The 20,942-nt window shown below is 34.8% G+C and overlaps 2 protein-coding genes across 3 annotated transcripts; both read left to right on the top strand.

Annotated features, from left to right (window-relative positions):
• Positions 1–2,490: 2,490 nt before the first annotated feature.
• Positions 2,491–3,264, top strand: LOC131163526 (uncharacterized). The gene has a single exon (XM_058120121.1). It carries the CDS (start codon positions 2,491–2,493, stop codon positions 3,262–3,264), a length of 774 nt encoding a protein of 257 aa, XP_057976104.1.
• Positions 3,265–7,738: 4,474 nt separating this feature from the next.
• LOC131164349 (pentatricopeptide repeat-containing protein At1g51965, mitochondrial) lies at positions 7,739–20,167 on the top strand. Of its 2 annotated transcripts, none has more exons than XM_058121473.1 (2): positions 7,739–8,545; positions 17,835–20,167. In XM_058121473.1, the coding sequence occupies exons 1-2, from the start codon at positions 7,769–7,771 to the stop codon at positions 19,035–19,037; spliced, it is 1,980 nt and encodes a 659-aa protein (XP_057977456.1). In that variant the 5' UTR covers positions 7,739–7,768; the 3' UTR covers positions 19,038–20,167. The 2 variants fall into 2 exon arrangements, with proteins under 2 accessions (XP_057977456.1, XP_057977458.1); XM_058121475.1 differs by having other exon boundaries at positions 7,753–8,545; positions 17,967–20,167.
• Positions 20,168–20,942: the final 775 nt, after the last annotated feature.

The following is a 20,942-nucleotide window of genomic DNA, read 5'->3' as shown; positions in this document are numbered from 1 at the left end:
GATTCATTAGAAAGGAAAAGTTGGCATGAGCATTTGTTACCTATATAACCTAAAAGAGATTTTTACATTAATTTATGTAAAATCAAAAAATGAAAAGACATAGAGGGATTAGTAGAAAGGTGGTAAAGTCTATGAATTAAAGTAACAAGTTAATACTTCAATCTTTGCTCCAAAATGTAATTCTTGCAATTTATTAGTAGGGAAATCAATAGACATTCCAAATGCCTATGAAAAGGACCGCTTAAGGAAGGTAAGATATCTCATTTCATTCGCACTTAGTCTCTTACTATTGCAATAATTTGATCCTTCTATACTATTTAGGCGTTGGAGTGATTCCTTGGGATGCACTCCAAGTCCTTCAAGCCTTTTTTTTTTGATAGAAGGTGATCAATGTTGTGATTGATCCAAATAGTTTTTGACAAATTTTGGTAGCAAGAGTTGGTGTCGTTAATGGAAAATTAGGAGGATTTCTTTCTAAAACTCAATGACTACATCACACAATTCCAAGTTCGAATCCGTTGGGGATCAATTGCTTTGTGTCTTTTGACCAATTTCTAGCATTTCAAAGGAGGGTGAAAGACATGTTTAGTAGGGGTGAGCAAACGGTCGGTTCGGCCAAATTTGGGTAATTAATCGAATTAATCGAAAAATTCGGTTAAATAATGTTGTTAACTGAACCGACCGAACTACTAAATCACACCGAACCGAACCCGACCGAATTACTAATTTGGGTAATTCGGTTAACCGATTTTAACCGAATTTATTCAATTATACATTAAATAAAAATTTCATAACTAATTTATTTTAATAATTGTGTCAATGCATTTACTCTATCACATAAGCTTATTTATTTTGAGGTGCAATAACTTTTATTTATTTATTTATTTTAGGTTTTCGCAAATCAAGTGGAAATAAAAAAGAAGGCGATGTTTTTGTTATTATTGAAACGTTGAAAATAAAAAAGATGAAAAAATTTTCGTTGAAAATATTTATTGTCGGCGTCGTCATCCCCTTCAACGACAACATTAATTTCTACAAGGTATATCCATGTTCATAATAAAAAACAATTATATTAATAATTTATACTTAAAATTTAATTAATTAATAATTCGGTTAATCGGTTAACCGAATTATTTTTTGTTGTTAACCGAACCGAAACCGATTAACCGAATTTTTGTAAAATCCCAACCGAACCGACCGAACCAAGTTTTTTACCAGAACCGAACCGACCAATTTTGGTCGGTTAATTCGGTTTTCACCGAATTATGCTCACCCTTAATGTTTAGTATGTTTTTACAACAGAAAAAAGATCTTGCATAACATAGCCTAGGGGTTATTCAAGCACAAGTGACACCTAAGAGTAAAACGGTAGTACCATATGAAGTTGGCTTGAAAATTTCAAATTCGATAAAGAAAGTAGAAAAAGCCAATAGTGCAAGCATTAACGAGCAACGGTCTAAGGAATTTGAAGGAAAACTTTAAAAATTAAAAATTAAAAAAAATTGATTAACTGGAAAAACTATAAAAGAAGTTCGCAACCAACCCTTAATAGAGGAGACCTTAACTAGATCTTTTGATTCCCCCTTTACTAAAGAAATAATGGAGATTCCTCTACCTAATAAATTTAAGATGTCCAATCTTTAAAGATGTGCTAGACCATTAGATCCCCTAGACTTGATGCAATTGTAAGGTGCACCTAGTGTCATTATGTGCCAAGCATTTGCGACAAACTTGAAGAGGAAGGCTAGGGCATGGTACCGGACATTGAAGTCTAACTCGATTGGGTCTTTCCCTAAGATGGAACAATAGTTTGTGGGGCATTTTGTCAGCAATCGCAAAATGGTGAAGACTTTGACCCCACCTTATGAGCCTTATTCAAGGAGAATAAAATACATTAAAAGAATTCATGCGTCGTTTTATCAATGCAACTCTAGACATCAACAACCTAGATAACGTAGTAACAGTAACTACCTTGACAATGGCTCTACAACCTTGTGACTTCCTGAATTTCATAGGGAAGAAACCCCTGGTCAATATATAGGAGAGCTAACGGTGTGAGCTTAGAAATATATCAATTTGGAAGAGGTTATCACCACAAAAAAGAAGCATATCAAATTTGAAGAAAAAACATACTAAAGACCTTAATAAAATCATTCGAGGGAGGTGTAAGGAAACATAAATCTAGTAAAGATTTCCTTTCCAAGTATGGAGAATAAGAGAAGGGAAGAGAGACTATTTATAGGAGAAAGAAAGGTGGCACGGATAGGGAGAGTGTGGTGCAAGCTGGATAGGGCGATTGTCAACCAAAGTTGGTCCCAAGATGGGTTTAATGCTCATACTAATTTTCTGTTTCCTAGAATTGTATCTGACCATTCTGTGTGCCTTGTATCACTGTTTGAGGAGGAATCTTTGGGAAGAAAACCTTTTAAGTTCTTTAATATGTGAAGCACTCATCACAGATTTCAGGAAGTGATTAAAGTGGGTTGGGAAATGCAGATATGGGGTTGTGCTCAGTTCAAATTTGTGAAGAAATTGAAATCTTTGAAAAGGCCTTCAAAGACACTGAATGCTACACACTTCTCACATATATCAGCTAGAGCTAAGAAAGCTGATTCTGAACTGATGGAGTTACAAATGAAATTACATGATGACGCCTCTGATTCTGAACTTCAAATGGAGTTAAGGGAGAAGAAGATAGAGGTCCAAAGACTTGTAGATGCTAATCGAATGTTCTTATCCCAGCTAGCAAAGTTCAAGTACTTGAAGGAGAGTGATAGAGGTTCCTCATTCTTTCATGGTTCATTGAAAAGGAACTCAAACAGAAATCACATTTCTGCTGTTATCAAAAGGAATGGGGAACAAGCAAATTCCATTTCCCAGGTTGCTAATGAATTCCTGGAGTTTTATATCCAGCTTATGGGTACTGACTTAGTTTGTTCAGATATTAAGAAGCTTATCATTACTAGGGGTTCCCTGCTGAATGATTCACATAAACAGAATATGATTTCTCCCATATCTGATGAAGAGGTGAAGATGGCTCTCTTTGACATTGGGGATGACAAATCACCAGGTCCAGATGGCTTTTTTGCTGGTTTTTTTTTTTTTAAGTTCTGGAACACTGTTGGTAAAGAATTTATTCGTGGAGTGAAAGAATTTTTTGCAACTAGTAAGCTATTGAAACAAATTAATTGCACAGCTATAGCTTTGATCCCCAAATCAAGCCATGCATTATCTGTTGCGGATTATACCTATATCTTGTTGTAATGTCATGTACAAAGTAATAGCAAGGTTATTGCTTCAAGAATAGAGCCTTGCCTTGATTAGATTATATGCCCAGCTCAATCGGCTTTTGTTGAGAATAGAAACATGGTTGAAAATATTTATCTTGTGCAAGAGTTGGTTAGAAAATATGCAAGAAAAAGGTTCTCCCCAAGATGTATGCTGAAGATTGACCTTAAAAAGGCCTCTGATTCTGTATCCTAGAGCTTCTTGAGACAAATGTTGGTAAATTTGAATTTTCCAGATTTAATGATAAAATGGATTATGGAATGTGTCTCCTCGACCTCCTATTCCATCTCATTAAATGGAAGATTTCATGGATTCTTCAAAGGTAGAAATGGTCTTCGACAGGGTGATCCTCTTTCCCCACTTCTATTTGTGATAGGCCTAGAATACTTGTCAAGGATGTTAAAGATGCTAGAGGATAATTCAGATTTCAAATATCATCCCAAATGTGAAGCCCTGAAAATTAACCACCTGGCCTTTGCGGATGATCTAATCCTTTTTTTTCACGAGGGGTTTGCCAATTAGTTCAAAGGCTTATGGACTATGTAAAGGAATTTTCGAAATGTTTAGGGTTGTCAGCAAATTGTCTCAAGTCTAACTTGTACCATGCTGGAGTCAAGGAGGTTGATTTGGAAGGAATTAAGCAGATTACAAGGTTCAGGGTTGGAGAATTTCCATTTCGATACCTAGGTATACCACTAGCAGCTTCCAGATTGAATTCTAGTCACTACTCTCGTCTGATCAATAGGATCGCAAGTCTGTTTAAAGGATGGCCTAGGCATACATTATCATATGCATGTAAACTGGAGCTCATTAACTCTGTAATCCAGGGAGTTGGAATGTTTTTGGCTTGCTATATTTCCCACTCTAAATAATGTGCTGGAGTATATTGTAAAGCTATGTAGAGCTTTCCTATGGGGTGGTAGAAGGAAGCCAATAGTGGCATGGAAGGAGGTATGCCTACCAAAATCTAAAGGAGGCCTTGGGGTCTTTGATTTAAAAGCCTGGAACATGGCACTTCTTACAAAAGCTATATGGAATGTTCAAGCTAAAAAAGACTCTTTATGGTCTAAATGTGTCCATCATGTGTACTTAAGAGGTGCTAACCTGTGGGTCTCTTCTTCTAAGCATGAAGAATCTCCACCTTCTAAGAAAATGATAATTATCAAGAATCAAATCTTGTTGGAATGTGGTAATCAATCTAAGGTGCCTTGGTACAATGTGGTATTGAAGAGTGGGTGTACCCCTAAACATGCTTTCACCCTGTCTCTTGGAATTAAAAGGAAGCTTCCCACATGTGATAATTTAGTTGGGTTTGGTGGAGACCTTAAATGTGTGTTTTGCAATGATATGGAGGAGACAATTGATCATATATATTTCAAATGCAAATACTCCTCTCAAGTTTGGGACTACATCAGGAACTAGCTAGGAATATCAAGGATAATGTCTTCTTTGAAAACGACTGTAAAGTGGCGACATAAGAAGGTTAAGGGCAATGGAATCAAGTCAATTGGGAAAAGGATTGGCTTGGGCACAACGGTGTTTTTTTTTTTGGCATTTCAGGAACATGAAAAGGATTGAAGACAAATCTATTACCCCAAAGGAGCTAATTGGGGTAATACAGAGACATACTTGCAGAGGTGTTTTTGATAGATTTGGATATTACTCTATGTAGTTGTCTATGTAGCTGATTATTTTGAGTTGGTTATACTTGTATTGGATGACTATGGTGGTCTTTTTTGAGATGTGAGTTTTCATACTTCATGTAATCTCATGCATTTGAGGTGGGGTTTATTTTGCCCCTGTGCCTGGATATGCCCAGTGTAATTGTAAATATTCATTTTGATCAATACATTTACCTTTACGATAAAATTAAAAAAAAAAAAAAAAAAAAGGTGGCACAGACCACTAGGCTTCATGAGTGTGAATCATATTAAAGAAATCTAGCCAAAAAATAGGTACCACTTGGCAAAAAATTGGTCCTTCTAATGAGCAGTGCTCATTGGACCTAAAGATGTCTATCTGATGAGCACTGCTCATGAGACAGCAAGAGATGAACATTGTTCGACAAAAAATTAGCCTATTTGATAACTACCGCTCATGAGGCAACAATAGATGGACACTACTTGGTGAAAAATTAGTCCATCTAATGAGCACCACTTATGAGGTCAAAAAATACCCAATTTATGAGCACCACTTTGAGGCAACAATAAAAGGACAAAAAATTGTCTCATCTAATGAGTGTCATTCGTGAAGCCCAAAAATTCCCATCTAATGAGTACCGCAAATGAGGCAACAAGAGACAGGTGCTGCTTGACAAAAAATTGTTCCATTTGATGAGCAACTCACATAAAGCCCAAGAATGCCCATCTCATGAGCTCCGTTCATGAGGCAATAATAGACGGGCATTGCTTGACAAAAAATTAGCCCAATGAGTACCACTTATAAGACTAAAAAATGTCCATGTAATGAGCACCGCTTATGAGGCAACAAGACAAGAGTACTGCTCAAGAAAAAAATTAGCTCATCTGATAAGCACCCTTCATGAGACCCAAAAATGTCTATTTGATGAGCACCGCTCATGAGACAACAAGAAACAAACACTACTCAACAAAGTATTGGTCCATCCAATAAGCACCGCCCATGAGGTCAAAAATGTTCATCTAATGAGTACCGATTATGAGGTAATAAGAGATGAGCATCACATGACAAAAAATTGGCTCATCTGACGAGCACCACTCATGAGGCTCAAAAATGTCTGTTTGATGAGCATCGCTTACAAGAAAACAAAAAATAACTACTACTCGACAAAGTATTAACCCATCTGATGAACATCGCTCATAAGGTCCAAAGATACTCATTTGATGACTTGATCCAAATTTTGTGATAGTAAAAGAACTTATAGTAAATGTAATATACTGTTGAGCCAAAAAGGTAACTTTGAAACTCGAGAGTAGGAGCAACTAACATAACCTAAAATAGACCCCGACATTAAACTTTGCATTAACTTGCGTAAGGCCAAAAAAATGGAAAAAAATCAAGGGACCAATGGAAAGGAGATAACATTCATTAATTAAAGTAAGTAGTTCACACACCAATCTTTACTCCCTAATAACATAAATGTAACCTCTATAATCCATTAGTAGGAAAATCAATGGAGAAGTATCCCGAATGCCTATAAAAATGACCCTCTAAGGTAGTACATCTTATCTCATTCTCACTTATTCTCTAACTATTGCAATGATTCAATTCTTCCATATTACCTAAGTTAGACATCAGAGTGATAGCCTAGAGAACACCCCGAACTCTCTAAGTCTTTTTCTCTTGATTCTTAATAAGTGATCAAAGTCGTGATTGATCCAAATTTTCCTGAACAAATTTTGGCAACAATAGATACAAAGTTGTATGTGCCGAAAAATATTTAAAATAATTAAAATGAGTTCTTTTAAGAAAAGTAATTAATGTGTAGGCCATTTAAAATTAACAAAATAAGATTGAATAAGATAATTTACTGATAGTTTCTAATTTTTTAAAACTCAAAATACATCATCTTTATAGAAGTTATCTAAAAAACTTTAATTTTTATTTATTTATTTTTTTTTTTTTTGAATATCGCCGGATGTCCACGTGCATTTTACGCTCCGTGACTATTCCCACGTCCTGTGGAGCTGGCCCCACAACACCACAAGGAAGGTAAATTTAGGAGCCCAGGGGCGAGAATCGAACTCGGGAGGCTTTTTACAAGCTGACCGTCAAGCGGTACTCCTAGTAAACGCCTTGCCACTTGAACCACGCCCTGGGGGCATTTTTTTTTTTTTTTTTTCAGCTTTTCTTAAAGGAAGTCTAAGTTGTCTTAATTGGTACTTAATTTACTTTTAGGTTTACACTAGGCTTGGGCGGCTCATAGTTCATATTTTATCTTGCACATTTTGTTTAAAAATTTGAAATCTGAGATGAACATCCCATTAATCATAATGCATATGAAGAGTTGCCCACAATGTGGCAAAAATTAGTGTCCTAATTAGATAAAAAATATTTTATGAAAATAAGAAGAAAATTAATTTTTATATCTTTTTTAATTTCAAACAAATGAAAATTATAGAAATAAATTAAATAAAGTTTTTTCGATTGATTCACTATTTATATATATATTTTTTTGATCAACCAAATAAATAATTTAAATTATTTATTTATTAATTTTTATTTTGAAGTTTTAAATTAGAAAAAAAAAAAAATAAGACTGTAAATCTAGCATAACCCTGAGATCAGAGAATGGCATGCAGAAAACAAAATATCAATGGGCTACACATATTTTGGGCCTAATTGTGTCCTGAGACTGGGCTTCCTTTAATTTATCCATATGAGGCCCAACGTGCGTCAAAACGGCGTCGTTGTATGGCTTAATTGAAACTGCACTCAAAATAAGCTTTTGCACCCAGCTATGATAGATACTCAGATAGTCGAGCGAGGGAGGACAACGACCATGAGGCTCCACCGTCTCCGCCATCACCATCATAGTCTTCACCTCCCTCTGAGCTTCTTCACCAATAATCGGCGTAATCGCCGCTGCTTCGCCACTAAGTACACAGCTCGAGTGGTCAGTTCCGCCGCTGACGGCCGCTCATTGGCCGTCGAGGTGGACTCCCCAACCCTCCCAACCGACATCCGCGGCTACGCCGTCCCCCGCCGCGATCTCATCTGCAAGGCCACCCGAATCCTCCTCCAGCCGCCGTCTGCCACCTCTGACCCATGCCTTGATCTCGCCGACTACTTCCACACCCTCTCCCTCTCTATCACCCCATCAGAAGCCAGCGAAATTCTCAAATCCCTCAACTGCCCTCGCAAAGCTCTAGAATTCTTCCGATTCTGCCCCTCACACATCCCTGGTTTCCGGCATGACGCCTTCTCCTACAACCGACTCCTCCTCATCCTCTCCAAGTCGCTCTTGCCGGACCGCCTTGACCTCGTCCGTCGAATTGTTGATGAAATGGAGCGGTCTGGCGTTCGTGGTACCATCTCCACCGTCAATATATTGATCGGTATCTTCGGGAGTGCGGATTTGGAGAGGTGTTCGGGCTTGATTGAAAAATGGGGCTTGAGGTTCAATTGTTACACTTATAAGTGTCTTCTTCAAGCCTATTTGAGGTCGCACGACACGAATAAAGCTTATGAAGTGTATGTAGATATGCGCAGGCGCGGATATAAATTGGATATTTTCGCTTATAATATGCTCCTTGATGCTCTTGCCAAAGAAGAAAAGGTTTGAATTTCTTTTCCAACTCTATTTTATAGTTATTATTTGTTTTGCCAGTTAGACACTTAGAAGTATCATGTGGAAGTTGCTACAGAATGATTTCTGCGTAAGTAATATGCTTACAATTTGTGTGTGTAATATAAGTGTATGTTGACACAGCATTTCTACTGAATGATTTCTATGAAAGCTTATAATTTTCTTTCTTTGGTGTAGTTAAAAGTCCAAGCTTTCTGCTTAGCGAACAAAAAAAATTGAAAATTTCTTTTTCTTCTTTTTTTTTTTTAGGCTAGCAGTTTCTGACAGTTTATTATGTTGTTGAACTGTGGATCATTGTATCAAAAAGATGCAGTGGCTGTGATTACTTGCATTGTTTATGAAAAAGGGGATGGTGGGAAAATGAATCGTGTGGGGGGACCATCACTAGTTGGGACATGGCATCATTGAGTGGAATTTGTTCCTAGAACTTGCGAGGCAATGTAAAACAAAGATGCAGTTCTTGTGGTTATTTACGATTGGTTCTGCGTTAACTGGTGGTTGGGAATATGTTTGGTTGAGTAGAGTTTGTTATGGACGTGAGAAGTGCAGTAAAACATAGTTATGATATAATATACATTAGAATGTATAATATCAATGCATGATAAAATAGTGGAGAGTGGTTATGTTATCATAACTTGTAGAGTTCATTAGATCTAGAGTTCTTCGAGAACTAAACAAGTAGTTCTAGATAAGCTTGTTTAAATGACTTTGAATGGAAATGCTTTTATTTGCAAAGAATCATAGAAGCAACATTTGAACCAATAGTTGAGATTGAAAAATGCATAGGTAAGTTAGTAGGCTTCAATTCAAAGGGCTAAAGATTGGTGAGGCTTCTTTGAGATATTGGATTTTACTAGGGTTATAAATGAATAGTTTATTGCAAACAAGGTTTTAAGTTTGAGTTTGACCAAAATTTCGAATCTTTAAAAACATGGAAATTTTAATTTTGATTTCCATTTTTTTTTAAATGATGGAAATTAGTAGCAGAACATAAGAGTTTTTTTTTTTTTTCACAATGATACTATAGAAATTACTAATAACAACAACAACAATAACAAAACAATCCTCAACTCCCTCTAGAAATTGCTAATAGAAATACATGAATTAGTGTTTGTAAAAAATAGTTAATATTAATTTTATGCAAATACCATTCCTATTCCCAATTCCGCTTGGGATGCACTTAATGTCCTAATTTTTTTCACACACAGCCGGTCCTAAGCCCAGGTAAAGGAGGAGAGTTGTGTTAGGTAACTGACAGCCAACGTAAAATTTGTCAGATCACTATGATATTAATCCTTACCGAATATTTGCTGGGGCATCCCCTACGAGCGGCGTGTTGCACTTGTATCACCGAGTCAAGCGAAAAGTGGGCGAGGGTGGGCTAGGTCGTTGCCTCGAAGTGACGCGTTGTGTCAGCGCCCAGGTACGATGTCAAATCTGCGAGGATTTTTGCATCATTCTAGACGTGGGCAGGTGAAAAAGTTAGTTTAGGAAACTAAGATTAGATTAGCATTTGGAATATATGGACACTTACGGGTGAAAGCATGGAAATTGTTGACACAATGATTAGGAAAAGAATTAATATAATTTGCCTCAAGAAACTAAGTGAGTGGGGAGAAAGTTAGAGAAATTGATAAATCGGGATTTAAACTTTGGTACACTGGAAAAAATAAGAATGGAGTAGGAATTATTATAGACAAGAATTTAAAAGATAGCGTTGTTGATGTAAATGGAGTAAGAGATAGAATTATAAAAATCAAGATGGTATTAGGACAAGAGATAATAAATATCATTAGTGCTTATACTCCTCAAGTCGAATTAGCATAGAATCTTAAGAGACAATTTTAGGAAGATATGGATAGTATTATACCAGGCTTACCAGGGACTGAGAAAATATTTATAGGAGGAGATCTAAATGGACACGTTAGAAGGGATAATAAAAATTATGAGAGGATACATAAAAGATATGGATATGGAGACAAAAATGAGCTTGGGGAGATGATCTTAGACTTGCTATGTCATATTATTTTAGTATAATGAATACTTACTTTAAAAAGAGAGAAGAACACTTAATAACATTTAAAAGTAGACAAAATAGAGGTCAAATAGAATTTTTTTTAAGTAGGAGGATATATCATTTATCATGCTATGATTGTAAAGTTATTCCAGGTGAAAGCCTGATCACACAACATAGAGTCTTAGTGTTAGATATATGAATTAAAAAATGGAAGAAGAAAATGATAAAATAAATCAGTGTAAGAGAATTAGGTGGTGGAACCTAAAAGGAGAAAATATAATAAAATTTAAAGATAAAATGATCAAAGATGGAGATTGGACTATAGAGGATGAGATAGATACAAATACTATTTGGAGTAGATTAGCTAGTTCTATTGAAAAGATAGCAAAAGAGATTTTAGGTGAATCAAGTGGAAGATTCTCGAATAGCAAAAAAAGTTGGTGGTGGGATAAAGATGTACAAAAAACCATAAAGGCAAAAAGAATTTGATATAAAACGTGACAAAAATGTAGAAATATGGATAACTTTGAAAAGTAGAAGGAGGCGAGTAAAGATGCAAAAAAGGCCGTTAGTGAAGCTAAATAAGTATCATTTAATAGTTTATATGATAGATTAGATACAAAAAAAAGGGGAAATAGTTATATTTAAACTTGCTAAAGCTAGAGAAAGGAATAGTAAGGACTTAGGAAATGTAAAATGTATAAAAAGTGAGGATGATATTGTCTTGGTTAAGGACGAAGACATTAAAGAAAGATGACGAAGTTACTTTAGTAAGTTATTTAATGATAATCAAATAGAAGGCTTAAATTTAGAATTGTCAAATGAGGAAAAGACAAAAAATATGAGATTTATTTGCAAAATTAGAGTTAACGAAGTTAAGTTTGCACTAAAAAAAGATGAAAAATGGGAAAGTCATAGGACCAGATAACATCCCAATTGAAGTTTGGAAATGCTTAGGTGATAATGAAATTATATGGTTAACTAATTTATATAATATAATTATAAAAGTTAAGAAAATGCCATATGAATGGAGGAAAAACACTTTAATACCTATATACAAAAATAAAGGAGATATTTAAAATTATGATAACTATCGTGGAATTAAACTTATGAGTCATACGATGAAACTATGGGAAAGGTAGTTGAACAAAGATTAAGGTTAGAAACGAAGGCCTCAAAAAATCAGTTTTGGTTTTATGCCTGGGAGATCTACCATAGAAGCTATATTTCTTTTAAGAATATAAATGGAAATGTTTAGGGAAAAGAAGAAGGACTTGCATATGGTATTTATTGACCTAGAGAAAGCATATGATAGGATACCTAGGGAAGTTCTATGGTGGGTTTTAGAAAAAAAAAATGGTGTATGTAGTAGGTATACTGCTGCCATTAAGGATATGTACGATGGAGTAATGGCTAATGTAAGGACTATAAATGGAGAAGCTAGAGAATTTTCCATCACCATAGGTGTACATCAAGGATTTGCTTTGAGCCCTTATCTTTTTGCTTTAGTGATGGACCAATTGATTAAGAGTATTCAAAAGGAGGTTGCATGGTGTATGTTGTTTGCAGATGATATTGTATTAATTGATAAAATTAGGGACGAAATAGAGGCTGAGTTAGAATTATGGAGAGGAGCTTTGGAATCTAGAGGCTTTAGGATAAGTAGAAGTAAGATAAAATATTTGAAATGTAATTTTAGTAATGGTAAGAGGAATATTGGAGATAAAGTTAAACTTGATGATGAAGAAATTAATAGCACTTGTAGATTTCGATACCTTTGATCTATTGTGCAAGCCGAAGGAGAAATTGAAGATCATGTAATGCATAGAGTTAAAGCAGGTTGGGTAAAATGGAGAAGTGCTTCAAGTGTGCTTTGTAATCGTAGAATACCCTTAAAAACAAAAGGGGAGTTTTATAAGACAGCTATAAGACCAGCTATGCTATATGGATAAGAATATTGGGTGACTAAGAAACAGAATATCCAAAAAGTAAAAGCTGTCAAGATGAGAATGCTTAGATGGATGAGTGGTATAACATTGAAAGATAAATTAAGGAATGAACATATTCGCGGTAAGTTAGGTGTAGCTCCTATAGAAGATAAGATAAGATAAGGGAGGGACAACTTAAATGGTATTAACACTTGCAACAGAGACCACATAGTGCGCTAGTGAGGAAGAGCAAGTTAATTACTATGAGGGGCAGTAGAAGGGGTAGGAGTAAACCTAAAATTACTTGCAAGGAGATTGTAAGTGAGGATTTAATATCCCTGAATTTGTCAAAAGAAATGGTCCATGATCGCATAAATTAGCGGAAAAGGATTCATATAGCCGACCCCACCTAATGGGACTTAAGGCTTAGTTTTGTTGTTGTTGTTGTTGTTGTTTTTGTACCATTCCTATTCTTCTTGTAATAATCTTTATTTTCATTTATAAAAAAAAAAAAAGAAGATTAATCAAGACAAAAATTTTAAATTAGAGAATTTTGAATCGCAAATTTCAATTTCAAGGAAATTTTGTTCTATAGCCAAAACAAATTTTGTCGAAATTTTGGAATTTCAATAAAATTTGGATTGTACACTTGGAGTTTAAGGGTGATGGAAATTGGAATTTTTGATGAAAATTTTGACAATTTTGTGGAAGTTCAAGACTACGATTGCAAACAAGGACCAAGTTGATTTGCAGGTGGCGATGAACTGTTCATGCATTTAATATAGTGATATGCATAGTTCTAAAAAATGGGGACAATCCATGTAATAGTTTTGGTCACAATTAGAAACTTGTATATTCAAATTCCTTGACTCCAAAACCTTATATACTATTTTAATGATTTTCATCAAATTTTAAATCATTTACACTGCACAATTACTGAACAATTAAATTTGTTCTTTTTTCTTTGTTAGCTAAAATGATAAATATAATAGAGAAGTCTAGTATTTGTTACCATTCACTATTTAAATTAAGAAGCAATCATTTTTTTTTCACACTAGTGTGATCAATTGAACTTTGTTACAATGTTACCTAAAGAGTGCTTGTAGGTACAACAAACAATAACAACCAAACCAAGCTGTAAGTCCCACTAGGTGGGGTCGGCTATATGAATCATTTTCCACTAATTTATGCGATCATGAACCATTTCTTTTGACAAATTCAGGGATATTAAATCCTTACTCACTATCTCCTCCCAAGTTATTTTAGGTTTACCCTTACTCCTTCTAATGCCCCCCCACAGTAACCAACTCATTTTTCCTCACTGGTGCACTATGTGGCTTACGTTGTAAGTGTCAATACCATCTGAGTAGTCCCTCCCTTATCTTCTATAGGAGTTGTACCTAACTTATCGCGAATATGTTCATTCCTTAATTTATCTTTTAATGTTATACCACTCATCCATCTAAGCATTCTCATTTGGGCAACTTTTACTTTTTGGATATTATGTTTCTTCATCCCCAACATTTGGATCCGTATAGCATAGCTAGTTTTATAGCTGTCCTATAAAACTTCCCTTTCAATTTTAAGGGTATTCTACAATCACAAAGCACACTTGAAGCACTTCTCCATTTTACCCAACCTACGTTAACTCTATGCATTACACAATCTTCAATTTCTCCTTCAGCTTGCATAATATATCTAAGGTATCGATATTTATCTTTCAAAAGTTAAGTTGACTGTTCATCTAAATGATATAAGATACTTTGCAATGGTTTTAGGGTTCACTTATACTAAAATTCTGGAGTATGTTTTTTCTCTATTTAGCATTTTTGAATTGATAATTCTGCCTATGATGCACTCAGTGTCATAATCTTTTTCCATACATTCAATCCCAAGCCTAGGGTAAAGGAGGAGGGTTGCGTTAGGTAGTTGATACCAACGTAAAACTTGTTAGATCTCTATGATATGAATTCTTACTGATTATTTACTGGGACATATCTTACGAGTGATGTGTTGCACATATATACCACTTAGATGTAGTAAAAAATGTGTGAAGGTGGCTAGATCTTTGCCTTGAAGCGCTGCGCCATGTCATCACCCAGGTACAGTGTCAATTATGTAAGCATTCCTGCATCATTTTGATATGGATTGGTAAAGAAGTTAGTTCAGAATATTACGATTAGGTTAGAAACTTGGAGTATGAGGACATTTACATGTAAAAACATGCAGATATTGGACACAATGAACAAAAATTAAACTAATTTGCTTTAAAAAGTGGGTTGGGGAGAAAGTTATAGAAACTGAAAAATCAAAATTCAATCTTCGGTACACTCAAAAACAAGAACATAAGAATGGGGTAGGAATCATTGTAGACAAAGATTTAAAAGATAGTGTTGTAGATGTCAAAGTATAGGGGATAGAATCATCAAAACCAATATGGTCTTAGGCCCAGAGCTAATAAATGTTTTTAGTGCTTATGCTTCTCAAATGGAGTTAGCAGAAAATATTAGAGATAATTTTGAGAAGATATGAGTAGTATTATGCAAGGTATGTTAGGGATTTAGAAGATATTTATAGGACCTTATTTGAACCATATTGGAAAGGATAATAACAATTATGAGAGGATACATGGAGGGCTTGGGCTTGGATAAAGAGATAAAAGTGAGTCTCGGGACGTGATCTTTAGACTTTGCCATGTCGTATGATCTTATTGCAATCATTTTAAAGATGAAATGATCAAAGATGATGATTGGACAAGAAGGATGGTGTAGACATAAACACATTTTAGAGTAGGATAGCTTGGAGTAGGATAGCTAGCTCTATTAAAAAGATAGTAAAAGAGATTTTAGGTGAATTGAGAGGAAAATTCTTAGATAATCAAGACAACTTGTAGTAAGATCAAGATGTTCGAATAGTCTTAAATAAAAAATAAAAAAATAATAATTTTGTATAAAACATGACAAAAATGTAGAAAGATGGAAAATTTTGAAAAGTATAAAGAGGTGAAATAAGATGCAAAAAAAGGCATTATTGAATCTAAACTTATATTGTATGATAATTAATATGCTAGATTAGATACAAAAGAAGGGGAAAGAGACATATTTAACTTTGTTATGGTTAGAGAAAGAAAGAGTAAGGACTTAGGCAATGTAAAATGTATACAAATTGAGGATGATATCATCTTGATTAAGGAAGAAGACATAAAAGAAAGATGACATAGTTACTTTAATAAGCGATTTAGTGAAAATAAAGTTGAAGACTTAAAAATAGAATTGACAAATGAGGAAAGGCTAAAAATATGAAATTTATTCACGATATTAGGGTTAATAAAGTTTAGTTTGCATGAAAAAAGATGAATAATGGAAAATCTATAGGACTTGATAACATCCCAATTGAAGTTTGGAACTGCCTAGGTGGTATTAGAATTATATGATTAACTAAATTATTTAACACAATTATAAAAACTAAGAAAATGTCGAGCGAATGGAGGAAAAGCCCTTTAATACTTATACACAAAATAAATGAGATATTCAAAATTGTAATAACTATCATGGAAAATTAAACTTAATGGGTCATACAATAAAACTGTGGGAAATAATAGTTGAACAAAGACTAAGGTTAGAAACGAGGGTCTTAGAAATCTACTACAGAAGATTAATTTGGTTTTATTCCTTGGAGATCTACTATAGAAGCTCTATGTCTTTTAGGAAGATTAATGAAAAAGTTTAGGAAAAAGAAGAAGGACTTGCGTATGGTTCTTATTGACCTAAGGAAAACATATGATAGGGTACCTAGTGAAGATCTATGGTGGGTCTTAGAAAAAAAGGGCATATGTAGTAGGTATATTGATGTCATTAGTGATGATTAATGACTAGTGTTAAGACTTCAGGTAGAGAGGCTATGGAATTTCCAATCGTAATAGATGTATCAAGAATTTGCTTTGAGCCCTTTTCTTTTTGTCCTAGTGATGGATGAACTTAGTAGGAATTACTGAAAATGAGGATCCATGTGTATGTTGTTTGTAGATGTCTAGATGATATTGTCTTCATTGATGAAACTTGGGGTGGAGTAAAATCTATGTTAGAATTATGGAGAGAAGTTTTTGAATTTAGTGGTTTTATGGTGAGTGGAATATGACATAATATATGAAATGTAATTTTAGTCATAATAGGCAGAATATTGGAGAAAATGTAATATATAGAATTAAAGTAGGAAGAATTGCTTCGAGTCTGTTGTGTGATCGTTGAATATCCGTAAAATTAAAAAGGAAGTTCTATATGATGACTTTAAGACTAGCTATGCTATATGGATCAGAATGTTGGACAATTAAAAAACAACATATTAAAAAAGTAAAAGTTATCGAGATAAGAATGTTAAGGTTGATGAATGGTATGACATTAAAAGGTAAAGGAACGAATATATTTGCGGTAAGTTAGGCATAACTTCTACATAAGATAAGATAAGGGAGGGGTGACTCAAATGGTTTGGGTATGGGCAATGTAGGCCAAATAATGCACAGTGAGGAGGAGTGAGCCAATTACTATGAGGGGCAATAGAAGGGATAGTGGTAGACTTAAAATAACTTAGAATGAGATAATGAGTAAGGTTTTAATAATCTTGAATTTATTAGAGGAAATTGCCCATGATCGTATAAATTGGTGGAAAAAGATTTATGTAGCCAACCCTTGCCTAATGGGATTTAAGGCTTGGTTTGTTGTTGTTGTACCATTTATAAACTGATGCTGTGCTTATAGGTCAATGGTTTTAATTTTGATATTTATCTTTAGAACTCAAGTTAATTGCTCATCTAAATGATTTTATTCTCTCTTTAGCATTTGTGAACTTTTGCTTTCGTTTTTGTTTTTCTTCAACCAAACGTATATTTTTATTTTTGTAATTGACTTTTTGGTTGGTAGTCATTAGAAATGATGAGAAAGGATCTCATTCGTTTGCTTCAAGTCTTAATCAATCTGTAAGAAATACTTCTAATGTAATTTTATTTTAACTCAGTTAATCTTATTTCTTTTTAAGAATGCCTGTCTTGTTTTTGGAAGATAGGGATATTTTTGTTCACCAATTGATTTTCATTTTTCATACTTGTATATGGAGTATAGATATAGATATAGGTATGGATGATAACAATTTTATTAAACACAGGTTAATAATAAATCACCAAATGTCCATGAAGCAAATCGAGTCATCACAAAATTTTTTAGGTTTGAATCTTAAGCTATGTAAAATAAATTGATTCATGGGATTGCCTTCTTGACCTGATTCCATGGACCCTGATGCCTGATGTGCAGCCTTTTGACAGTTTGATGAGACTTTCAAGGTTTTTGCCGACATGAAGCTGAAGCACTGTGAGCCTGATGAGTACACATACACAATTCTGATCAGATTGACTGGAAAGATTTGTAAAACTGATGAATCACTGGTACTCTTTCAGGAAATGATAGAAAAGGGCATTAGTCCTAATTTCATGGCTTATAATACAATGATCCAGGCACTGGCTAAGAGTCAGATGGTTGATAAGACCATTTTTCTCTTCTCAAAAATGGTGGAGAACAATTGCCGGCCCAATGAATTTACTTACAGTGTAATTCTGAATGTTTTAGCTTCAGAAGGGCAACTTGGTAGGCTGGATGAAATTGTGGAAGTGTCAAAGAAATATATGAATAAGTCAATATATGCATATCTTGTGAGGACGCTCAGCAAATTGGGCCATGCAAGCGAGGCTCACCGGCTATTTTGCAATATGTGGAGCTTCCATGATAAGGGGGATAGGGATGCTTACAAGTCTATGTTAGAAAGTTTGTGCAGTGCAGGTAAGATGACCGAGGCTTTGGAATTGTTGAGTAAGATTCATGAGAAGGGAATTAACACGGATACTATAATGTATAACACAGTATTCTCAGCACTCGGTAAGCTAAAGCAAGTATCCCACTTGCTTGATCTCTATGAAAAGATGAAACGAGATGGCCCTTCACCTGACATTTTTACCTACAACATACTGATCTCTAGCTTTGGTAGGGCTGGAAGAGTTGATGAAGCTGTTAAAATTTTTGAAGAGCTGGAGAATAGTGATTGTAAACCTGACATTATCTCTTATAATTCATTGATTAATTGTCTTGGGAAGAATGGCAATCTTGATGAAGCGCACATAAGGTTCAAGGAAATGCAAGAGAAGGGACTGAGTCCTGATGTTGTTACATACAGCACACTCATTGAGTGTTTTGGAAAGACCGATAAAGTTGAAATGGCTTGCAGTTTGTTCGACGAGATGCTTGCTAATGGCTGCCATCCTAACATTGTAACATACAATATTTTACTCGACTGTCTTGACAAGTGTGGAAGAGCTGCCCAAGCAGTAGACCTGTATGCAAAGCTTAAACAGCAGGGATTAACTCCAGATTCAATCACGTATGCAGTTCTTGACCGTTTGCAGAGCGGATCACATAGGACGGTTAGAGTTCGTAAGAAGAATCCAATAACAGGCTGGGTAGTTAGCCCCTTATGATGATCGCCAACAAACAGCTGGCGAAAGCAAGTTGTTTCCATTTTCACTCTCTTGGGCTCCTTAAATGAGTTTTTCTGCATGGATGACCCAGTTGCCCAATATACAACTTGATATGTGAACCTGAAAGGAGTCTGTCAAACACTCAAACAAGTGCTCCTCTCATTGCTTGCCTTGCCATTTATTTTTCAAGGACGAGGGAAATGGCACAAGAGTTTGAGGATGATACATTGCAAAAATTGAAAATTGAGCTTGCTCTATCCTTGCTGTGTTCATTCAGCAGTCCTATTGCCGATTTGTAATCATGAAGAGCACAGCCTTACTCAGTCCTCAATTTTGCTTTCGTGCCCTTTCGAGTCTCATCTTATGACTTTGTGGAAGCAACACCTACATATCTATCTGGTAATTTGGCTGGATACCAAATGATATGGATTAGTTGTCAGGGCACTGTAATGTTTGCCTTTGCTGCTGTGTTACAAAGACCCCTGCAATTGCATGCACTCTTTCTAGTTGCAAATTGTTGGGACCCTGCCATTTGGGTCTCAGTTACACTTCAATCCTGGCAGTTCTGCATCCCGAAAGTTTCCCTATTTTTGACGGTTCAGCTTGCACATTTGAGAACAGAGTAGCTGGGAATTCCTGGGGATGAGGATTTCTTTCTGCCATGGCTGGTTGCTTCCAAGTGAATCCAAGTAAGACTGCCTTGGCTTCACAGTATCTTTTGCCCCCTTCCCATAATTGAAAAATCCAACTGTTTCGAAATATTGAATTCTCTTCAACCTTAAATCTCTACACAAATCATCAAAAATTAATCCCTGTGGTTACTATGGTTTCTTCTAAGTGAAATATTGAATTCAATCTTTGTGAAGGCTCGATGTAGGTTGTTGACCCATATTCTAAGTTCAAACAACCTTGATGCAAGTTAATCAAACACTAATATTGTATTTGATTTGTGGAAATTGCTCCAGATGTGATAGTAATATGCCATATGCCTCTTTAGGTAAGGCTTCATAATAGTGTTTGATGAATTGCACACAAGGTAAAATTACATTATCGCATTGTTTCATGAATACAATTGTAAAAAGCATCATTAATAATACAATAGATTATAATATAATCTAATATTATAGCAATTCATATTATAAATATCATCCTAGTATATGTCTGAAAATTAGAAGAAATGAGGGCGTCTTTGTGCTGAGCAGGTGCGATTTAAGTAATCAACAATTTAAACTCGTGCTATGCCAATACAATCTGAACCACTATATAAATTTTGTCTTTATCAATTGATGTGGCCATTGCTGTTATTCAATAGTTAGGAGCACTAAATAACTAACTTTTAAACTTTTATTAGCAACCATCGGCTGTAGTCGATGACAAGCATTTTTAGGGGAATGCCATACTTTAATTGGCATCCACTATTATACATCAACTCATGCAATGATGCTTTATACTGCGATTAGAATAAAAATACACAGATTTTAACATGTTCATAATTTCAACATAAAAATTATTTACCCCAATCACAGTATTTTCTGCATATGCCTACCCCGGATTCAACTCTTGTGTCTTCTCCATGAAATTGATTAAATTTGTAGTAAATGCGAATTAATTAAGTTCAATTCAATTTGGTCGATAATAAGCCTAAAAACAATAATAGCAATGGCCTAGGAATTAAAATAAAATATCCTATTTAAGAAATAAGGAGTTCAAATCTATATTAATAATTTGCGCAAATTCAGTAGTGGAAAACAAAAACTCTGAACTCTGAACTTCTAAACACAAGGGTATCTCTTAAGATTGAATGTTTATACACTTTGTATTTATTAGTATTAAATATTCACTGTTCTTATTATTGATTCAACTAAGCATGACAATCGCTAGAAGCAGAAAATTGAATATGAAGAG

The sequence above is a fragment of the Malania oleifera genome, chromosome 9 (assembly GCF_029873635.1).
Source record: "Malania oleifera isolate guangnan ecotype guangnan chromosome 9, ASM2987363v1, whole genome shotgun sequence".
In the NCBI taxonomy this organism is placed as follows: domain Eukaryota; kingdom Viridiplantae; phylum Streptophyta; class Magnoliopsida; order Santalales; family Ximeniaceae; genus Malania; species Malania oleifera.
The sequence above is the reverse complement of the archived record's forward strand: the minus strand, read 5'-3'. Positions and strand labels throughout refer to the sequence as shown.

What these genes read in the sequence shown, in the direction of transcription:
- LOC131164349 (XM_058121473.1), top strand. Translation starts at nt 7,769, where the DNA reads ATGAGGCTCCACCGTCTCCGCCATCACCATCATAGTCTTCACCTCCCT. An exon ending in CTCTTGCCAAAGAAGAAAAG is followed by an intron (nt 8,546 to 17,834) that starts GTTTGAATTTCT and finishes GCCTTTTGACAG; the next exon opens with TTTGATGAGACTTTCAAGGT.
- LOC131163526 (XM_058120121.1), top strand. Translation starts at nt 2,491, where the DNA reads ATGCAGATATGGGGTTGTGCTCAGTTCAAATTTGTGAAGAAATTGAAA.